Source organism: Phyllobates terribilis, unplaced genomic scaffold (assembly GCF_046119375.1).
Source record: "Phyllobates terribilis strain yellow unplaced genomic scaffold, ASM4611937v1 Scaffold_2__4_contigs__length_985480577, whole genome shotgun sequence".
NCBI classification, from domain to species: Eukaryota; Metazoa; Chordata; class Amphibia; order Anura; family Dendrobatidae; genus Phyllobates; species Phyllobates terribilis.
The window spans coordinates 663,265,984-663,287,583 of NW_027362762.1; the positions used below are offsets into that span (position 1 = coordinate 663,265,984).

The 21,600-nt window shown below is 44.2% G+C and overlaps 1 protein-coding gene across 3 annotated transcripts in view; it reads right to left on the reverse strand.

Annotated features, from left to right (window-relative positions):
* The window catches only part of EPS8L3 (EPS8 signaling adaptor L3), a 187,965-nt gene that overhangs the window by 49,237 nt on the left and 117,128 nt on the right, over nucleotides 1-21,600 (reverse strand). For all 3 annotated transcript variants that reach the window (XM_073666830.1, XM_073666829.1, XM_073666831.1), the window contains 2 exons: nucleotides 10,913-11,031; nucleotides 4,321-4,415 (listed from right to left, as the gene is read on the reverse strand). In XM_073666830.1, coding sequence (XP_073522931.1) covers nucleotides 4,321-4,415; nucleotides 10,913-11,031 — 214 coding nt within the window. The remainder of the gene's footprint in view (nucleotides 1-4,320; nucleotides 4,416-10,912; nucleotides 11,032-21,600) is intronic.

Consider the following 21,600-nt stretch of genomic DNA (forward strand, 5'->3'; position numbering starts at 1 on the left):
AAAGCATTGTAAGGCCTATCAGAAAGAAGAAGAAAGCTCCCGTTCAGTGTTTTTTTTGTTGCAGCGCTGGAGTGATGCTACTAATCTAAGTTCCCTGAGGCTAGTCTTATACTTACCAGCCACTGTCTTCAGCTCTTCCCGACGCCACTCCAATCCCACACCGCCTTCTAGTAACCAAAATTTCTGACTGACCTTAAGTCAGAGGTAATGGTCACAAGCTCTCAATTTAAGTTTATGAACGCGTTTTTCTAGCTTTGCTTTTGATCGACCACAACTTGGTGATCAATCCATATCCTTTTTGCCCAGTTATACTGTAAGATAGATGTGTTAATGGTACCTTGATAGCTATTAAATTGACTGCCACAGACATGTTTCGCACTAGCCGCTTAGTCTAGCAGGTTCCAGGGTAACCCTGACCATTACCCTTTAACTGCTGCGCATGGATCTGGACTTACATAGGGGCCCCTGGGTTGACTCCACAGAGTGGCTACTGGCCAGAGGAGCCAGCTGGCACAGCTTGGTCAGAAAGCTCAGTCAATCAGTACCAATAGGTCAGGATAGGAACAAAGTTGTCAGGTAGTAGAATAGCAAAAACATGAGTAGAGGTCAGTAATAATAAGCAGGAGCAGAGAAATAGGAGTTAACCAGGGTAAGTAGAACTTATATCTCGCAACTAGAGGCTAGGAACTAGGGGTGTATATAGTGTGAAACCTCAGGCCAACAGAAGGGAGTTAATGAAAAAAACATATCCAGGAATTAACGCCTGAGCTCCTGCTTCGATAGCACCACAAGTCCTAGAATATCAAACAGAACTACTTTACATTGTTGCTATCTTTAATGAAGGTGCAGTGCTGCCCCATGACAGAAGTAGAAGGATAGATATACTGTAGATGTTACACACATAAATTGCACATTGCAAAGTGCAATGGACAACCTCTTTAACAAGCACATTTAGATGTGGCCATCTACTGCACGTTCTGTTGATGTATTAAAATAGTCATCTTGAAAGCTAAAAATGAAAACATTAGCAGAGATTTATCAAGGTAAATGCGCCAGAACTCTGGTGAAATTTGCACAAAAAAACAGTTTTTCCCAACTTGCACCTTACTTATTATGTATTTTAGATACTTTATAGTGCAAGTCTTTGTTCAAAAAGATGGTTTGGCTTCACTAAACATGGGCATGATGACTATGGGGCTCGTGAGTCGGAGGGCCCGGTGCCAGCATCAGCACCGCCCCTGCCTTGCATCGTTCTTTCAACTGTATCGGCATCCTGGATGCTGATACAGTTGAAAATCATGATGGGAGAGGGAGCCATCAGCTGACGCTCCCTCTCCCATCATTCCTACTCTGCATCTGAGTTCTGTGACGTCTCAACGCAGCGCACCCTCTGTGCTGAGCCGTGCAGATGGTCAGAAGACACGCTGCAAAGACTGGAGCAGCGGGGGAACGAGGAGAGGTGAGTATTTGTTTATTTATTTTTAATGTGGGGCTCATTATACTGTATGGAGGACTATATGGGGCCCATAATACTGTATGGAGGACTATATTGTGCCAATAATACTGTTTGGAGGACTATATGGGACCCACAATAATGTATGGGACTATATGGGGCCCATGATACTGTGTGGAGGACTATATGGGACCCATAATAATGTATGGAGGACTACATGGTATCCATAAGACCAGGGCCGGCTCCAGTTTTTTCTGGGCCCCAGGCGAAAGAGTCTCAGTGGGCCCTTTTAACACATACACGATTCATGATGCACAGATATGGCGGAGAAATATATATATAGTACACAGGGCCCATCCTGCCACCTCATCCTTCACATATGCAGACATACATGCGCACGCACACACGGTACGCAGACATGCGCACGCACACACGGTACGCAGACACGTGCACGCACACATGGTACGCAGACATGCGCACGCACACACGGTACGCAGACATGCGCACGCACACACGGTACGCAGACATGCGCACGCACACACGGTACGCAGACATGCGCACGCACACACGGTACGCAGACACGTACACATACAGACATACACACATTTTTACACAAATTCTTAAAAACATATATAAAACAGACAAATATATATACACAGTCATACACACTAACATTCACATACATGCACTCACACAGACCCATTACAAATATTTTTAATATGGGGATTGGGGAAGCCTCACTCACCTGTCCCCGGTCCAGTGTCCTGTCCAGCAGCTCCTCAGGTACGGGCAGTGCAGGGCCCCTGGCGTGTCACAGACATCATGGCCCTGGACCATCAGGGGGGCCCACTTGCGGTCGGGTCCGGGCCGTTCCCCCTCCATCTGTGCAGGACCTCCGACGGTGTTTGATTGCCGGCACTGCCCCAGACATGGCCGCGCGTTGTGCGGCTGTGTCTGCTAGTAATGACGCGGCAGGGGCGACACACAAGCACAGTTAAAGGTGCAGTGTCTTCGACCCTGCCGTGTCATTACTAGCAGACACAGCCGCACAGCGTGCGGCCATGTCTGGGGCAGTGCCGGCAATCAAGCAGCGCCTGCGTCACTGAACAGGTGCCGAGGAAGCGGCCAGGGCCCCGACAGTGAGTGGGCGGTGGGCCCCGACAGTGAGTGGGCGGTGGGCCCCTCTGATTTTCCAGGGCCCCGGCACTTGCCCGGGTACGCCGGGTGCTGACGCCGGCCCTGCATAAGACTGTATGCAGGACTATATGGGACCCATAATATTGTATGGAGGACTACATTGGGCCCATAATAGTGTATGGAGGCCTACATGGGACCCATAATAATGTATTGAAGACTATATGGTACCCTTAATAAAGTATGGAGTACTATATAGGACCAATAATACTGTATGGAGGACTATATGGGGCCCATAATACTGTATGGAGGGCTACATGGGACCCATAATACTGTATGGAGGACTATGTGAGGCCCATAATACTGTATGGAGGACTATATGTGACTCATAATACTGTATGGAAGACTATATTGGACTCATATTACTGTATGGAGGACTATATTTTTCGCCCATTATACTGTATGGAGGATTATATGGGGTCCATAATACTGTATGGAAGACTACATGGGGCCCACAATGCTCTATGGAGGACTACATGGGACCCATAATAATGTATTGAGGACTATATGGTGCCCATAATAATGTATGGGGGACTATATGGGGCCCATAATACTGTATGGAGGACTATATGGGACCCATAATACTGTATGTAAGACTATATGAGACCCATAATGTATGGAGGACTATATGGGGCCCATAATAATGTATAGATGACTATATTGTACCCATAATACTGTATGGAGGACTATATGGGGCCAGTAATATTGTATGAAGGACTATATGGGGTGCATAATACAGTATGGAGGACTATATGGGGCCCATAATACTGTATGGAGGACTATGTGTGGCCCTTAATACTGTATGGAGGACTATGTGGGGCTCATTATACTGCAGGTAGGATTATGTTTGGTTCATAATACTGTATGGAGGACTATTTGAGGTCAATTGTGCTGTATGGAGGAATATGTGGGGCCTTTTATACTGTATAGAGGAATATGTGGGGCCCATTATACAGAGTGGAAGGGTGTGAGGGCCATTATACTATATAGAGGCCCATTATACTGTATGGAGGGCAATCACAGTTGTGCCATCATACTATGTTAAAGACACCATACTTTGCTGAGGGAGGGTTGAAGGGGAAGGGGTAACAGTAGGGTCATAATACCATGTGTGTGGAGGGTACTGTGGAAGAATTCACTGTAGGGTACCATACTGTGTTTTGGGGGGGACACTATAGTTGGCATCATAATTTATGGTTCAACGAAAGGGCAATCTAGGGGCTTCAATAGAAAAATATCTTTGTAAGTGCCTCAAGGTTGTGGTTCTGTGACCCTAGCAAATATTACGTTTTTTTTTTCTGCGGGAAGGGGGTAAGGAGGTAGGGGGAGGCAATTAAAGTTTCTGCCATTGGGCCCCATGATTCATATGTACTCCCCTGCTTAGTAGAAAAGGCACATGACCCAACCTGCAATGTTATACCCCCAAAAATGTACTAAAATTGGTGTGCATATTTCTAGCACAAAATATACCAACCAATAGGTGGGGTAAACATAGACTAGACAAATTTATCAAACAGCAGAAATTACTTTGATAAATATTGTGCCTCTATCGATTCGACAGTATTGATAAATATTCCCCATTGCTGAAAGAAAAGGTGTTTTTGTTTGATGTATTGACACTTTTACAATTATGCATGAGAAAATAAATTTAGTTGCCTATGATATGAACTTACAATGTCACGTCCTGTATCTGACTTTTGAATAGGGATTGATGGTGGCTGGAAACTCAGAGGTATAGGATCATCCCTTCTTTGAGAAGCAGGAGAATCTGCAATAGAGAATAATACACAACAATGTTCATACTCTTAAAGGGGTGGTCCAGCACCTAAAATGTATTTTCTAAATACCTATGATTACATTCTAACCATTTTTTAAATTTTCTTTATTACACAATGCCCTACTCTATCCTACTAATCCCTAAATGTGTTGTTTTTTTACTGTACTTGCTGTGATGTTTCATTTGAGAGGATGTCACGGGAGGCTAGGGCAGCACTCACTCCCTGCAGTGTCCATCGCCCCTCTTGGAACAGGACATCACAGGGGGCAGTGCTGCGGTTACTTACTAGTTTCTTGCATCGCTGTCCCCTCTGAAGACATCCTGGATGATGGACATTGTGGGAGAGGTGAGTGCAGCGCCGGCACTCTGCTTCTATATTTGCCGCCATCTTAGCTCCTAACTGAAAGAAGACATCGTCAGGGGCAGTGATTGAAGCAGATCCTGGTCTCTGCACTACAATACACACTGCCGGCTAATCAGAGTCTGGCAGGTAACGTCGGCATGCCAGTCACGAGCGGCGCATGGCAGTGATCGCATGCGCTGCCCGTGCCGGCACACTGAAATCAGCTGCAAAAGAGGATGTCGTGGGAGCAGAGGAAGGTAAGAAGAATTGTTTATTGTTTTTATTTAATATATTGGAAAAGAGAGGCAGAACATTATACCAGGACATGGGATGGGGAGCATTATAAAAGGAAGGGGCCCAGGATAGCAAGCATTATACAAGAAAGGGGCCCATGATGAGGGGCATTATACAAGGAAGGGGCCCAGGATGGGGAGCATTATACAAGGAAGGGGCCTAGGATGGGGAGCATTGTACAAGGAAGGGGCCCAGGATGGGGAGCATTATACAAGGAAGGAGCCCAGGATGTGGAGCATTATACAAGGAAGGGGCACAGGATGGGAGGCATTATACAAGGAAGGGGTCCAGGATGCTGAGCACTATATAAGGAAGGGACTCAGGATGGGGAGTATTATACAATTAAAGGTCCCAGGATAGGGAGCATTATACCAGGAAGGGGCCCAGGATGCTGAGCATTATATAAGGAAGGGGCCCAGGATGGGGAGCATTATACAATGAAGGGGCCCAGTATGGAAAGCATTATTCCAGGAAGAGACCCAGGATGGGGGGCATTATACCAGGAAGTAGCCCAGGATGGAGGACACTACACAAGGAAGGGCCAAGGATGGAGAGCATTATACCAGAATGAGGCCCAGGATGGGGGAATTATACCAGTAAGGGGGACATTATACCTGCAAGGGGCCCAGGACAAGGGATATTATAACACGAAGGGCCTAGGATGAGAGACATTATTACAGGATGGGGGCCACGATGGGGGAAATTATTACAGGAAACAGCCAGGATGGGGAATATTATTACATGAGGGGTGAATACGCGTGTCATTATAGGATCTAGAACACTACAAGTGCCCATGCACCTTACCAACATGCAGGTGAGGGCCCAGGTCCAAATTTTGCACCATGGCCCATCGGACGCTAGTTATGCCACTGGGCGGAGATAGAAGTGTGGGCATTGAACTCATCTCTCCCACAGCGTCCATCACCCAGGATCCAGGACGTCTTGAGAGGGTGGCGATGCAAGAAACTAGTGAGTAACTGCAGTGCTGCCCCTAGTGATGTCCTGTTCCAGCAGGGGCGATGGACGATGCAGGGAAATGAGTGCAGCAGCAGCCTCCCAAGACGTCACTTTTGTGACTCCTCTCTCAAACGAAGCGTCACTCGAAGTACAGTAAAGAAAACACATTTAGGGATTAGCTAGATAAGGAAAAGTGTAGGGTATTGTATAATAAAGCAAATTAACCCCTTTAAAATGAGTTTTTATATTCCAGTTTTCAAGGAGTAAGTCGACCTTTACTGCCAATCAAAGTCATTATAGAATTACACTCCTCAACGTTGAAATTACAACATCAAGAAGGGCAAGACGTAAGGTTATGCAAATTGAGGAATTACCAGGTGTTCCTCAGTTCTGCAAATGAAATGATCAAATTTTCAAGCACCTAGCTTCAATCTGTAGCATATAAGAGGGGCATAATTCATTTATTTTTTATCAACATGAAACCTCAAAAGTTAGATTAATTATTGTGGAATGATAGTGTGATGCCTACTGTTCGTTTTTTTCGTCAACATGCCAGTTAGCGCCACTTGTCACAAACTGAGAGTGACACAATCCTTGAACTGAAAGAGCTTGGTTTATCCCTCTGGGAGATCGCTAGACGCGTACACCTAGATGTCAGCACTTTTTTGAAAATTGTGTGACCTAGTGGGTTGGGAGAACAATGATGAACTGGAATGACAGCAAGAGGTGCACATAAACAAAACTGTGCACGGACAGACCGTCAAAATAGAAGAATGGTGTGTAGTGATTCATACTGTACTGCAAATAAAATTAGACATCATATACCAAGCTTAAGGCATGATATTGGGATATGAGCTAGATGTCCACCTACAAGTGTTTCATAGCCTCACACCACCAGTGTCAAAGGCTACTCTATGGTACAGAGAAAGATGGAAATAGAGGCTGGAATGGAGGACTATCCTTTTCAGTGATGAGTCCCGCTTTTGTCTGGGATGCAATAATAGCTGGAGATTGGTCTGAAGTCCTCATTCCAGTCTTCATTGATTTGGTCATAGAACCAGTGGTACGGCCATTCTTCCAAAGTGTCCCAGGAGCCAATTTTCAACATGACAATGCCAGGCTGTATGTTGCTCTGTACTACTATCATCAGCATGCGTGGCCTAAACGTGCTATCATGGCCTGCAACATCTCCAGACTTGTCTTCCATCTAGCACAGCTGAGACATTATTTGTTGGCAATCAAAACAGAGCTGCCAGCAGTGGATCTTGCTGATTTCTATGCCCAAGTGCATTTGACGCGCCCCCTGGGCCGTGGGGTACTCGGTAGCCGGGCCGGTCGATGCTGGGGGATGTCACGGTGGCAGTGACCCGGTCCGTGACCCAGGGCGGTCAATTAAAGAGGAATAAAATAAAAGGAAAATAAAGTTTTATAGATAATGTTCGTGACCTCCAACTGTGGTATGCGGCTATATGGAGCCGCCGCTGTGTTACAGATCCTCTGGAGCTGGTGGTGACGCAGCAGAGTTGGTTCAGCTCTCCACAGGTACAGTTTAGCTCCAGGGCAGGATGTAGCAATACTTAGAAGTAACATAGTAATATAGTAACATAGTTTTTAAGGTTGAAGGAAGACTAAGTCCATCTAGTTCAACCCATAGCCTGATATGTTGATCCAGAGGAAGGCAAAAAAAAAACATGTGGAAAACACCAAGCTCTACATTGGGGAAAAAAATTCCTTCCTGACTCCATACGACAATCAGACTAGGTCCCTGGATCAATGCCCTATCAAGGAATCTAGTATATATAACCTGTAATATTATACTTTTCAAGAAAGGCATCCATGCCCTTCTTAAATTTTAGTAGTGAATCACTCATTACAACATCATGCGGCAGAGAGTTCCATAGTCTCACTGCTCTTACAGTAAAGAATCCGCGTCTGTGATTATGATTAAACCTTCTTTCCTCCACACGTAGAAGATGCCCCCTTGTCCCTGTCTCTGGCCTAAGAGTAAAAAGATCAGCAGAAAGGTCTTTGTACTGTCCCCTCATATACTTGTACATAGTAATAAGATCACCCATCACCCCTAAGCCTTCGTTTTTCCAAAGTAAATAACCCCAAGTATAATAAATAACCTGTCTTGGTATTGCAGACCCCCCAGTCCTCTAATAACCCTGGTTGCTCTTTTCGGCACCCGCTCTAGTTCAGCTATGTCTTTCTTATACACCGGAGACCAGAACTGTACACAGTATTCTAAGTATGGTCGCACTAGTGACTTGTATAGAGGTAAAATGATGTACTCCTCATGAGCATCTATGCCTCTTTTAATGCATCCCATTATTTTATTTGCCTTTGCAGCAGCTGCCTGACACTGGCCACTAAACGTGAGCTTGTCGTCCACCAATACACCCAGGTCTTTTTCAGTGACAGTTTTGCCCAGTGTTTTACAATTAAGCATATAATTATACATTTTATTTCCTCTACCCAAGTGCATTACCTTACATTTATCCCCATTAAAGCTCATTTGCCATTTATCAGCCCAAGCTTCTAGTTTACATAGATCCTCCTGTAATATAAAATTGTCCTCCTCTGTATTGATTACCCTGCAGAGTTTAGTGTCATCTACAAATATTGAAATATTACTACCCCTACAAGGTCATTAATAAATATGTTAAAAAGAAGCGGGCCCAATACTGACCCCTGTGGTACCCCACTGTTAACGGAGACCCAGTCTGAGTGTGTTCCATTAATAACCACCCTTTGTTTCCTATCACTGAGCCAGTTCTTAACCCACATACATATATTTTCCCCTATCCCCATTGTTCTCATTTTATGTATCAACCTTTTGTGTGGAACCGTATCAAAAGCTTTTGAAAAGTCCATATACACAACATCCACTGCATTTCCTTGGTCCAGTCCGGAACTTACCTCATCATAAAAGCTGATCAGATTAGTCTGACAGGAACGGTCCCTCGTAAACCCATGTTGATATTGGGTCATGAGGTTATTCTTCTTCAGATACTCTAGTATAGCATCTCTTAGGAAACCCTCCAGGATTTTACCCACAGTAGAGGTTAAGCTTACCGGCCTATAATTTCCAAGTTCAGTTTTTGTCCCCTTTTTGAATATTGGCACCACATTTGCTATACGCCAGTCCTGTGGTACAGACCCTGTTATTATGGAATCTTTAAAGATTAAAAATAATGGTCTATCTATGGCGTGGAGGTAGGTGCGGTTGGTGCGGTGTAATGCAGGTGATGGCGCAGATAATAATTCTAAGACACAGTGGGGTGCAGTCTTTCAGATTTACTCACAGTTGTCAGACTCCAGGTTACCAGCGCCAGGGTAACCTCCCATGCCGTTCTGTGTTCACCAAGGTAGGGGTTCAGCAAACTCCCAGGTGTTTCAGGAGTACATAACGGGACCCCATTCTGTGTGCTTTTCTCAGTCGTCTTCCTGCGCTGGCTCTCACCCTCCTGCCCCGTGCCTCATAACCAGTGTCCCAAGCCGGTAGCCTCGGATTTTGGCGGACAACCTGCAGTCCCCTGAATCCTATGCGGCCACCTTTTTGACGATATAGTTGCGGTAGTGAGCAGCTGCACCCTGAAAGTACAGTAGCCTCCTGTTCCTAGCTGAGCCTTATAGTTCTCCACTAGTTAGGGGCCGGTCCCCTTTGCGGCCTGATCCCTCCACAATCTTGTAGATTCGGTCACACGGGTGGCTTCCGCACTCGCCGTGCCCCTGGGATCCCCTTGTTCCTGGAGCCTTCCCTCTGCTCCCGTCCTCTTCCAGCCTGTCCTCCTGGGCCTCTCAATCTAGGCCCTCTCCTCCTGAGCAGAGCTCCTACAGAGCTCCTGCTCCCACTCCTCTCAGACTTCCTCCTCAGACTGATCTGTCTCTCCCAAGATGGTTCCCCTTTTTATACTCCTACTCAAGTGCTCCCCTGTACTGCTTCCTCCACCCACACCCACTACATGGTTCCCCCTCTCTCGGTTCCCCCCACTTCCAACCAGGGACAGGGCTCAGCATAAGCCAGTGCATCTTGCCCCGCCTGCTGGTCTGGAATGGTGTAGTGTTGGATGCAGGTGGGTGCGTCCCGGGCAGTACTCCCTCCTTACCTGAGAGTGGGGTACCACACCTCTGGGTGAGATGCAGTACCTCTGTGGCGACTGAACCCGCAGGGGCGCCACACATTCAGAGTGGAAGAACATTCCTCAGCAACCATTAATAAACTAGACCCCAAACAATTCCTGTAAGCTAAAATAAGAAAGACAGATTGTACTCCCCCTCCTCCTCTACAGCAATGGCTCCTCACCACTTTTCCTGTCTATGTGTTGTGGCTGCAGCAGTGACTTCACCTTCATAGTGCAAATCACCACTGCAGCCATTCACTAAGCTCAGTGGCTCTGCTGATGTAGATGTGAGCTGGGGAGGATGAAGTACTATCTGGCTTTGTTATTTAACATTACAAGAATTGTTTGGGGTCCAGTTTCCTAACACTGGAAAACCCCTTTAAATAGTAAAATCATAAAGTAATTGTAGATGACAAAAACATTAATGCAGATAAATTATAAATAAGTTATACTCATATAGGTAATCTCAGCCCATATATTTTAGAAGTACCTGCTACATAATCTCCCCAGGTAGCTTTGTGTGAAATTTTTTGGGAGACATTTCCAGTCAAGACACACTGTAAATGGAGCACAATCACAACAACCTTAAGTAACCTTCATAACCAAAATTTTTGTAGCACCCAAACCTCTATAGTTTAGATATCCGTGAAGGTGTGAAGAAACCATGGACCACACTGATAATATCTTCTGCATTGTAACTGTGTAACATCAGAAATATGATTGCAGGGTAGATTTAGTGTAAAACACCCTAGAAGAATAACACTAACCTTGGGGACTTGATGTTCCTGAACGTCCTAATCTAGGACTTTCCAATGATAGAATGGGTTGTGGGGAGTAACTGCGTTCATTATAGTCATTCTGAGGTCTGATGCTCGGTAGTCTACCTCTGAAATAAAAAAACATGAAATGTTTATTTTGACTAATGTGAAACAAAGTAAAAAGTGATTTGCTCATTTCATTACACTCATTTACCACATTCAACATCTAGTTTAGTGGAAACTCTTTAAAGGGAACCTGTCAAAAACTTTTAGTCCCCTAAACAATTAATATTATTGTGCAGCCATTCAAAAGATAAGCTATCTGATCTTTTTATGACGCCAAAGCACTGCTCCAGCATTTTGAAGGTGTGTCTAGAAGTGCATTGAGGTGTGACGATGCACTTCTAGCTTCTCAACCTCACGCCGCATTTCCTACCTAGCGGCACCCTTCCCCTGGCTAAGAGGTCAGTGGTCGTATACCAGACTTGTCAATCAGCAAGGGGTGGGGTAGTCATGTTGTTAAGTAGGAAATACAGTGGGAGGCTGAGAAATAAGAAGTACATTGTCACAAAGCACTTCTAGACAACTTCTCACTACAATTTCTCACTGCTGGAGTAGTACTTTGGGGTCATAAAGGGATCAACTGTCTTATCTTTTAAATAGCTATGCAATCATATTACTGATTTTTGGGGAAAGGGACAAGTTTCTGACAGGTTCCCTTTAAGCATTGTATAACCACATCTGAAATATATTACTGAAAAAAATAGAGTTGAATGTACAGTATATGTTTTGTTTTATAAGTACAATATAAGTCCAGCTTTCCTAAAAGAATACCTTTTTGAGATAAAGCCAATAAAATGCCTCAGTTCTAGCCTTTCTGAAAATTAGTTATAAACATAAGAAAGTCAATTTCTGGTTACTTATTTCCATTTACACTATGTGGCTATGCATACATGAATGGGTTCAATAATGCATAGATTGTCTGCCAGAGCTAGAGCCATTGTGGCTCATAGAAGCAGATCTTGAGGGAGGACCATATGTGACATCCATGAGCTCTAAAGGAGTTTATCAACAAAAGTATTATTTTTGGGACATTAATTTAAATAGTTAAAGAAATACGCAGTTTATAGTCTTTGGTAACCAACAACTTATATAGTCCCAGGATCTATCTACTTTGTAGAGTAGTATGTAACCATGTTAGGCATTGTTGACCTTTGTATACATTGGATTCTGTCCCGTGCAGACAGTGGGTTGAACTGCAGACACCACCCATTATATAGCATCCAATGCCCTATAATGTTCCCAGTGGTATATACTGATTCATGTACTTTGACAACCATTCTCTGATAGCTCTGATGTAAGAATGGTGAACTGTGCAATCGTTTTACTACCACTGAAGACACCAATCGCGTTATGCATATTGTGTAGTGTGAATAGTGTCATGTGTTTTTGTATATATTGTAATATGGTTATGTGATAATGTTAGTAGTGTACAGTATAAGACAGATGGTGTAGGGATGTAAATAGTTGCCTGTAGCATAGGTAGTGACATTAGGGTAAGTTAGGAGAGAGTTAATGTTTGGGACTAACCCACAGTGGGAGGGGTTAGTGTTAGGGAAAATGACAGAGTTCCTGTTGGTTAGGGAGATAGGGTTTGGAGTGTCTAGTGAGCAGACCTGCATGAATGAGTGACCCCAAGTGAGAGGAGACTAAGCACAAGGGATAGTGTGATCCACCAGTGAAGTGACTGACGAGACAGAGTGGCCTTCTGCAGAGGTGTCTTTAGTTAGGACGCTGAGTCACGAACTACGGAGCTTGTAACGCAGAAGGTAACGGACCTAAGCAGGACTGAGTACGACGGACTAGTGGGGTCCAGAGTGCGAGGGTTCCAGGGTGCCAATAGTTGAAGAAATAGGACGCGGAACCAAAGAGCAAGTAAGGAGACTTGCTGAGTTGTGGCAGAGTAGAGAGAAACAGTGTGCCTCACCAGCCCTGGAGAAAACAACAGAGGAAGGATTCTGTGTGAAAACTGCTTTATACTGTGAAGGAAACGTCCATAAAGCTTTGTGCACAATATCCTACTGTATATATAATCTTAACCGAGTTACCATTCAGTGAAGAGTTTGTGTTGGAACAGAAGTTTCTCTCTTTGAACTGTAAAATGCATGGTCCTGGCCAGCCCACACCATTGACTACATGCAGCCTGCATGGGCGTGATGTCCACACAGCACAAGTCCACACACCCAGCCAGGACTCACACTTTCATGTAGAACGCCGAGGCGTAAAGGGAGACGAGTGCCTCACCTGCGGCTACCGCCCTGCTCCACGCTACAATGAGACTAGTGGATGTTCCTTTTTCTGTGTAGTACTTGAAAACAGACCAGGAAAAGTCTGTCAGCTGTTAGAGAACTGCTTTTTTTTAAGGGGGTTGATTTATTGACTTATTGATGTTTCTTAGGGAGGTGAAAAAAAAAAAAAAAAAAAACGACACTCACCTCTTGGATTAGCAGAGCTCCACTGTATTCAGAGATGCAGGTCATCCCCACTGATTTGCTGGGATTAACATCCGCAGTCATGTGAGTACGGCGGCAATCAACGGCCCCCAATGGATGTTAAAAGACCGGTCCTGGAAGTATCAATTTGTTTTCACCTCCCTGGGCCCATTAATAAAGGATAGTCCAGTATTGGACAACCTCTTAATGATTAGTAAATAGTGATGAGCAAATAGTGAAATATTCGGATTCAGAAAAATCGTCACGAATAATTTCTAATATTCGGGTATTCGTACCGAATAACGAATCCAATGCAAGTCAATGGGACAGCTGAATATTTTTTTGCTGGACCCAACAAACAGATCTGGGGGCCTGAGAAAAAAAGCTGAAATGGATGAGAAAGTGCTAAAACTAAATGGGAACAGCATGGAGAAGATGAGTGCATGCCTTCCTGGCTCACATCTGGTGAATAATGGCATCATCTGGTATCTGGGAATAATGTTGTCAGACTATTGCGCCTGTTTTATGGATTTATAAGAAGACCTACAAAACCAAACCTAAATTTTGTTTTAAAGGGAAAAATGCTAAGAAACATTTTTTCCTTCATATTTACTTGTATATAACTATAACGTAAGCTAAAAATAAAAAAAAATACTAAAAAAAAATTATACCTCCCCTTTAGCATTTGTTCTCACATAGTGTTTTGGCTTTAGTTTTTCCTTTTACATTTGTGAGGGCTCTCACTCCTACATTTGGAAGGTCGCTCCCTCATTCAAAATTGTTAGCTAGATAGTGGAATACATATTCCCCAGAACTTTACAATGCCAGCTAAAACATGCCCATTTGAATTTTGGCCTTCGCCCGCCATCACCACCACATCCACCGCCATGTCATTATGTGGCCCTCGCTTCACATTTTCAGAGGGCCAGCAGGTGCTATGAAACCTGTGTTTTGTGAGCTCCACAGTTCATTTTGGCCACCGGTTCCCAATGGAGCTACTGTTATAGCGGGTGAAGCCGCTGTAAGGTGAATATAATACAGGAGATGGAGGAGCTGTATGCTCAATGTCAGTAAATTGGATTCTACCAGACACCAGGAGTGCCATTGACCAATCTGCACAAGCCTACGCACTTTTTCTAGAAACTACCCAATCAGGCAGAAAGTATCTTTTGCATGGTTTTGAACAAGAACGAAGTAATTACAGGATATGTCCCAGAGAGTGATGAGGTCTGTGGAGTGTATTACTCAGGTGACAGGCAGTGCTACAGAGCTCAGGTAAAGGGCTTAGCGTGGCAATGACCATGTTCCAATATGTGTAAGGCTGTGGTCTGAATAGGTCTGTGGAGTGAATTAACCCAATGTACAGAAACTGGCCAATACCCACCACCATTTGTTTTTTACCAAAATTTAGAAAATTTAAGGGAAGCGACAGTTTACTAAAGAGACACAAGTCTCATTTAGGAGCCTGGAAAAGCCAGGAATGGTCTTTGTCCAGCACCGGACTATGTAAAGTGCTAACGAATATGTATGCCCCATCTACACACGTGGTCAAAATTGTTGGTACCCTTCGTTTAATAAAAGAAAAACCTACAATGGTCACAGAAATAACTTGAATCTGACAAAAGTAATAATAAATTAAAAATCTATGAAAATGAACAAATGAAAGTCAGTCATTGCTTTTCAACCCTGCTTCCACTGAATTTAAAAAAAAATTAAACTCATGAAATAGGCCTGGACAGAAATGATGGCACCCTTAACTTAATATTTTGTTGAACAACCTTTTGAGGCAATCACTGCAATCAAACGATTCCTGTAACTGTCAATGAGACTTCTGCACCTCTCGCCTTTTCCAGACTGCATGTTTCAGCTCTTTCCAAAGATGCTCAATAGGATTTAGGTCAGGGCTCATAGAAGGCCACTTCAGAATAGTCTAATGTTTTCCTCTTAGCCATTCTTGGGTGTTTTTAGCTGTGTGTTTTGGGTCATTATCCTGTTGCAAGACCCATGACCAGCGACTGAGACCAAGCTTTCTGACACTGGGCAGCACATTTCTCTCTAGAATCCCTTGATAGTCTTGAGATTTCATTGTACCCTGCACAGATTCAAGACACCCTGTGCCAGATGCAGCAAAGCAGCCACAAAACATAACAGAGCATCCACCATGTTTCACAGTAGGGACAGTGTTCTTTTCTTGATATGCTTCATTTTTCCGTCTGTGAACATAGAGCTGATGTGCCTTGCCAAAAAGTTCAATTTTTGTCTCATCTGTCCATAGGATATTCTCCCAGAAGCTTTGTGGCTTATCAACATGTAGTTGGAAAATTCCAGTCACGCTTTTTTATGATTTTTTTTCAACAATGGTGTTCTCCTTGGTTGTCTCCCATGAAGTCCACTTTGGATCAAACAACGACGGATGGTGCGATTTGACACTGATGTTCCTTGAGCTTGAAGTTCACCTTTAATCTCTTTAGAAGTTATCCTGGGCTCTTTTGCTACCATTCGTATTATCCGTCTCTTTGATTTGTCATCAATTTTCCTCCTGCGGCCACGTCCAGGGAGGTTGGGTAAAGTCCCATGGATCTTACATTTCTGAATAATATGTGCAACTGTAGTCACAGGAACATCAAGCTGCTTGGAGATGGTCTTATAACCTTTACCTTTAACATGCTTGTCTATCATTTTATTTCTAATCTGCTGAGACAACTCTTTTCTTTGCTTCCTCTGGCCCATGTTGAGTGTGGTACACACCATGTTACCAAACAGCACAGTGAGTATCTGCAGCCCTATATACAGGCCCACTGACTGATTACAAGATTGTAGACACCTGTGATGCTAATTAGTGGACACAACTTGATTTAACATGTCCCTTTTGTCACATTATTTTCAGGGGTACCATCATTTCTGTCCAGGGCTATTTCTTGTCTGACTTTCATTTGTTCATTTCCATATATTTTTAATTTATGATTACTTTTGTCAGATTCAAGTTATTTATGTGACCATTGTGGATTTTTCTTTCATTAAACGAGAGGTACCAACAATTTTGACCACGTGTGTAACTAACAATTTGGGAAGAGACATATATGCTGACAAGGGAAAACTGAACACTGCGCTGAGACCAAAAAGTGGAAGTGGTTGCTGAATGTTCTTACTGTATGTTCAACTGCAGGTTGTGGGCAAGAGGTATCAGCGCCTGCTTCCTGGACAGCAGATTAGGAAGGATGTAACACAGGGGAAGGGCCAGTGGTTTCACCCTCAGACACAGATTTTGTACCCAGGCTTTCCGTTCACCTACTGGGGTGCTGCGTATGTCAGCAGTATATGGCACATGCTAACAGAGGTATTATGTCAAATTTCCCTTTATAAAGGGATGTGTGGGTAAGATTTTCAAGCTAGCAGCATATATATATATAGAGCATGTTTCATTACTCATATTATAAATCTGTGTAAGGCGAAACTTGAAGAAGTGTGTGGAGCATATTAATGCATTAATGTTCCACAATGTACAATTGCAGACCCAAAAATCAACATCAGGCTCCCAGATACACGCTGAAAGAGTCCATGATGGGGACCTCACAATACATTTTTCAGTTATTAGAATAGGTAGAGATGGTAGTACAAGTTTCACCATTGCACAGTGTACAAAGGTTTCCAAAAATTTAAAATCATTACCCTTAATGGGGTATACATATACAATATGACCCATTAAGTACTTGTTGCAGAAGCAGGAGGAGTAGGACGTGATTTCCTGAACAAAATGGGCTTGGATGGTAAGGCATGGACGTTAAAACAGCTTCCAAAAAAGAACATTTGGGCTGCATTTACGTTAGGTTGCTGTCATCCGTAGGGCTTACAAAGTCAGAGGAAATCAAGCCCTTGTTCAATTTTAGAAGAGTCAGCCTGTCGGCATTTTCCGTTGACAGGCGTGTGCGCCTATCCATTATAATTGCACGGGCCAAACTAAAAATCCGCTCAGACAACACACTTGCGGCAGGGCATGGCAGCACCTCCAAGGCGTACAAGGAGAGGTCAGGCCAAGTGTGCAGCTTGGACAACCAATAGCTAAAGGGCACTGAAGAATCAGGAAGGACGCTGGTATGGTCACTTAAGTACTCCTTCACCATCTTGGTCAACTTCTCCCTCTTCGTCATGGTTACACCCACAGATAGCCCTTGCTGATGTGACGGTTTCATGAAAATGGCCCAGTTGGTGGACATTTCCCCCATCCCCTGAGTTGCACCTGGTGTGTGTGTCCCTCCCCTGTAATCCTTGTGGGTGAAAAGAGCCGGTAGCTCTTTTAGCAGCGTTGAGGGTCTTGGGAAAGGCAACTGGACATGAACTACAAAGAGTCAAATGTTCAGTGTCCCCACCAGGACGAACACTAACCATCCTCTCCTCCTCACAACGCATCGCCTCCTCCTCTTCAGGCCTTCCATGCTGGACAGGCATGAAGCTGGGATTGGGAGTCCCCTCTGTAGTGCAGGCTCAAAACTCCTGTTCCTCCTCATCCTCCTCCTGTTCCTCGTCATCACCCAATGTGGCCTGAGAATATTATGCGAGGCTGGGCTGTGTGGTATCAGTCACTGTAAAATCTTGATCCATAGCCACCTGCTCGGCATTCAAAGCTTCCTCTTTGAGATTCTGCAGTGAACATTTATAGCGTCATCAGCGCTCACCGTCTTGGTGCTGTACTCAAAGTTTTGAAGAACCTTACATATGTCAGCGATCCAAACCCACTCGGCAGTTGTTATGTGTGGGGGCTGAGTGTTACTCTGACTGGCATTGAGAAGCTTTAATTCAGCCACTGCTCTCTGCTGCTCACTAAGCCTTGCCAACATATGAAATGTCGAATTCAAGCGTGAGGGCAGGTCACAAATCAGTCGGTGACGAGGCAAATTAAAGTGCTGCTGCAGTGAAGCCAGACCGGTGAAAGCCTGAGATGACTTTCAGAAATGGGCACTGACACGGCGTACCTTGGCAAGTAGGTCCGGAAAGTCAAGGTATGTTTTTAAAAACCACTATACAACCAAGTTCAGCTCGTGGGCCATGCATGGAATGTGTACCAGCTTGCCGAGCTTTAAAGCCGCCACCAAGTTACGTCCATTATCGCATACAACCAGACATTGTTGGAGGTTTAGCGGGGAGAGCCACTGATCAGTCTGGTCTTTTATCCCTTTCAACAGCTCTCCTGCGTTATGAGCTTTATCACCTAAACAGATGAGCTCCAGTAGAGCGTGCTGATGCTTCGCCAAGGCAGTGCTGCAGAGCTCCCAGCTGGGGAGTGATGGGGAGGCTAGTTCAGCTGAGGTTGAGGAGGAGGAGAGACAGGAACTGGCAGGAGACTGAAACCCTGATGGAAGTTGGGTCCACTATTCTTGGTGTGGGTAAGATATGTGATGTCCCAGCCTCAGACTCTGTCCCAGACTGCACCTGGTTCACCCAGTGTGCTGTCAGGGAAATGTAGTGTCCTTGTGCACAAGAACTTGTCCATGTGTCTGTGGTTAGGTGGACCTTCCCTGTGACTGCGTTGGCCAGAGCACTGCTGATATTGTTTAACGTGTGCTTATGTAATGCGAGGACGGCACATTAGGAAAAATAGTGGCGGCTGGGAATCGAGTACCGTGGGGATGCCACGGCCACTCAGTTCCTGTTCCCTCAAGCCGAAACGGCAACATTTCCAGTGCTAGCAATTTGGGAATGTGGGTGTTTAGCGTTTGGGCCTGTGGGTGGGTGGATATTTCTGCTGTGAAACGTCTGGGGCAGGGACAACTGAACGCTGCGCTGCGACAACGAACTGGATGTGGTTGCTGACTGTTGTGTCTGTGCAACTGCAGGTTGTGGGCAGGAGGCATCAGTGCCTGCTTCCTGGACAACAGATTGGGAAAGCTGTAACACAGGGGAAGGGGCAGTGGTTTCACCCTCAGACACAGATTATGTACCCAGGCGTTCTGCCCACCTACTGGGGTGCTTGGCTGCCATGTGCTTCTGCATGCTGGTGGTGCTCAGGTTGGCAGTATTCTTGCCTCTTCTCAGCTTGGTCTGGCAGATGCTGTAAATTACAGTTATTTTGTCTGAAGGACTTTCAGAAAAAAATTGCCATACAGGGGAACAACACACCCTTGGCCTGTTATCGAGCCGAGTCTGGGTCCTCTGTGGAACAGTTGACCGAGTTCTCCTTCTGGTTAAACCACTACCTCTTCTTGCCTGTTTCTGTGCTACGGATCCATCCCTCTCTGCACTGCTGTGCTCACTAGGCGTGCCAGGTTGGATCAGTGGCCTCATCATCGACCACGTCATCTTCCAATTAATCAATCTGATCCTCCTTCTCAGTTGCGATTTTAGGCTGATCTGATGGCAACTGTGCATCATGATTATCCTCCACCTCTTCAGACATGAGTTGAGCTTCCCCAACGTGACTTTCTCCTGGCCTTGGGTGCTCAAACTTTAGTGCATCACTGCACTCCACCTCCTCATGACCCTCTTTAATGGTGCACATTGAGAGGCCTGAATAATTATAAAGGAAAGTAAACAGTTCCTCGGAGTGGCCAGCATTGGGGTCATATGTCTCCGGGGACTCTTGATGGGGGGAGGAAGGAGGACCAGGTTGAGGATTGTGAGGTCTAGCCTCTTGGCTACTGAGACTGGACCGTGTGGAAGACTTGGTGGTGCTGCTTGTCAGCACACTGGAGCCTTTGTCTGCCATCCAACCCACAACCTCCTTGCACTTGTCTTGATTCGACAGTGGTGTAGCGCGCTGACCAAATTTTGACAGGAAGCTAGAACGAGATACAGTCACCTTCTGATCTGTCACACGGCATTGGCGGGCACCACCACATCCATGTCCATGTTCCTTAACGTCATCCTTTCCCCCTTTCCCCTATTGAATGCATTATGAAAAAAAAAATTCCTGGCTTTATTTTTCACAAGTACTCTCACAGAGGTGTTATGTACAAATTCCCTGTATCTAGCAATATGTGGGTATTTTATATTCAGATATCAGCTTTATTACACACGCCAACAGCAGACTCAAGGAAATTACTGGCAACTAGTGACGTTTGCATATCTCTGCAGGCTTTGTGCAAGTCGCACAACTGCTAGATAAAGAGACGCTATTTATTTAACCAATAAAACTTTTTTTTTGTTTTTTATATCGCCTTTATGACACACGCCAACACCAGACTCAGGGAAATTACTGGTAACTAGTGACATTTGCATATTTCTGCAGGTTTTGTGCCACTCACACAACTGATAAGATAAAGAGACGCTATTTTTTTAACCAATATAACTTCTTTTTTTTTTTTATATCACCTTTATGACACACGCCAACAGCAGACTCAGGGAAATTACTGGTAACTTGTGACGTTTGCGTATCTCTGCAGGTTTTGCGTCAGTCGCACAACTGATAGATAAAGAGATGCTATTTATTTAATCAATATAACATTTTTGTTTTTTTTATATTGCCTTTATGACACACTCCAACAGCAGACTCAGGGGAATTACTGGTAAATAGTGATGTTTGTGTATTTCTGCAAGTTTTGCGCCAGTCGCACAACTGCTAGATAAATAGTAGCTATTTCAGCAATAGCCCAGGAATATTATTTAGCATTTAGCTTTTAAGAAATATGTTTACTATATGTTGGCACTGACGATTATTATTTATCTGTAAAAAAAACAAACTTTTTTTTATATGCTGGCACGCAGGAATATTATGTAGCTCCAAAAAAATTGGTTTAGTATATGTTGGTACTACAACGTAATATTATTTGCCTCTGCTTTATATATTAATGTAGTGGATGAAACCCTGCCTGTCAACCTAATCCCACAGTCTGTTCCTACACTATATAACAGAAAGAAACATAAATAACTTTTACAAGTTTATTTCAAAGTTGAAAAATAAGATATGAATAATGCACAGCATTTTAATTATAATTTTTTGTAGAAAACACCAAAAAACTTTTTTTTTCCAAATTTCAAACAAAGATATGAAAAACACACAAAGGTATATAAATCTAGACTAAACTAGCAGCAGCTACATTTCTTTTCTAACTTTCTTTTCAATTTTATTGGTCTTACAAACAATTTTCACATGTTATCTTTTCTGAAGAATGTTCTTTACAGACATTTTCCCCACAAGTGGTACAATATCACTCAATTTTCCTCTCTAAGTTTCTTGGACAAATGAAACAACGCTTTTGTTTTCTTTTTCCT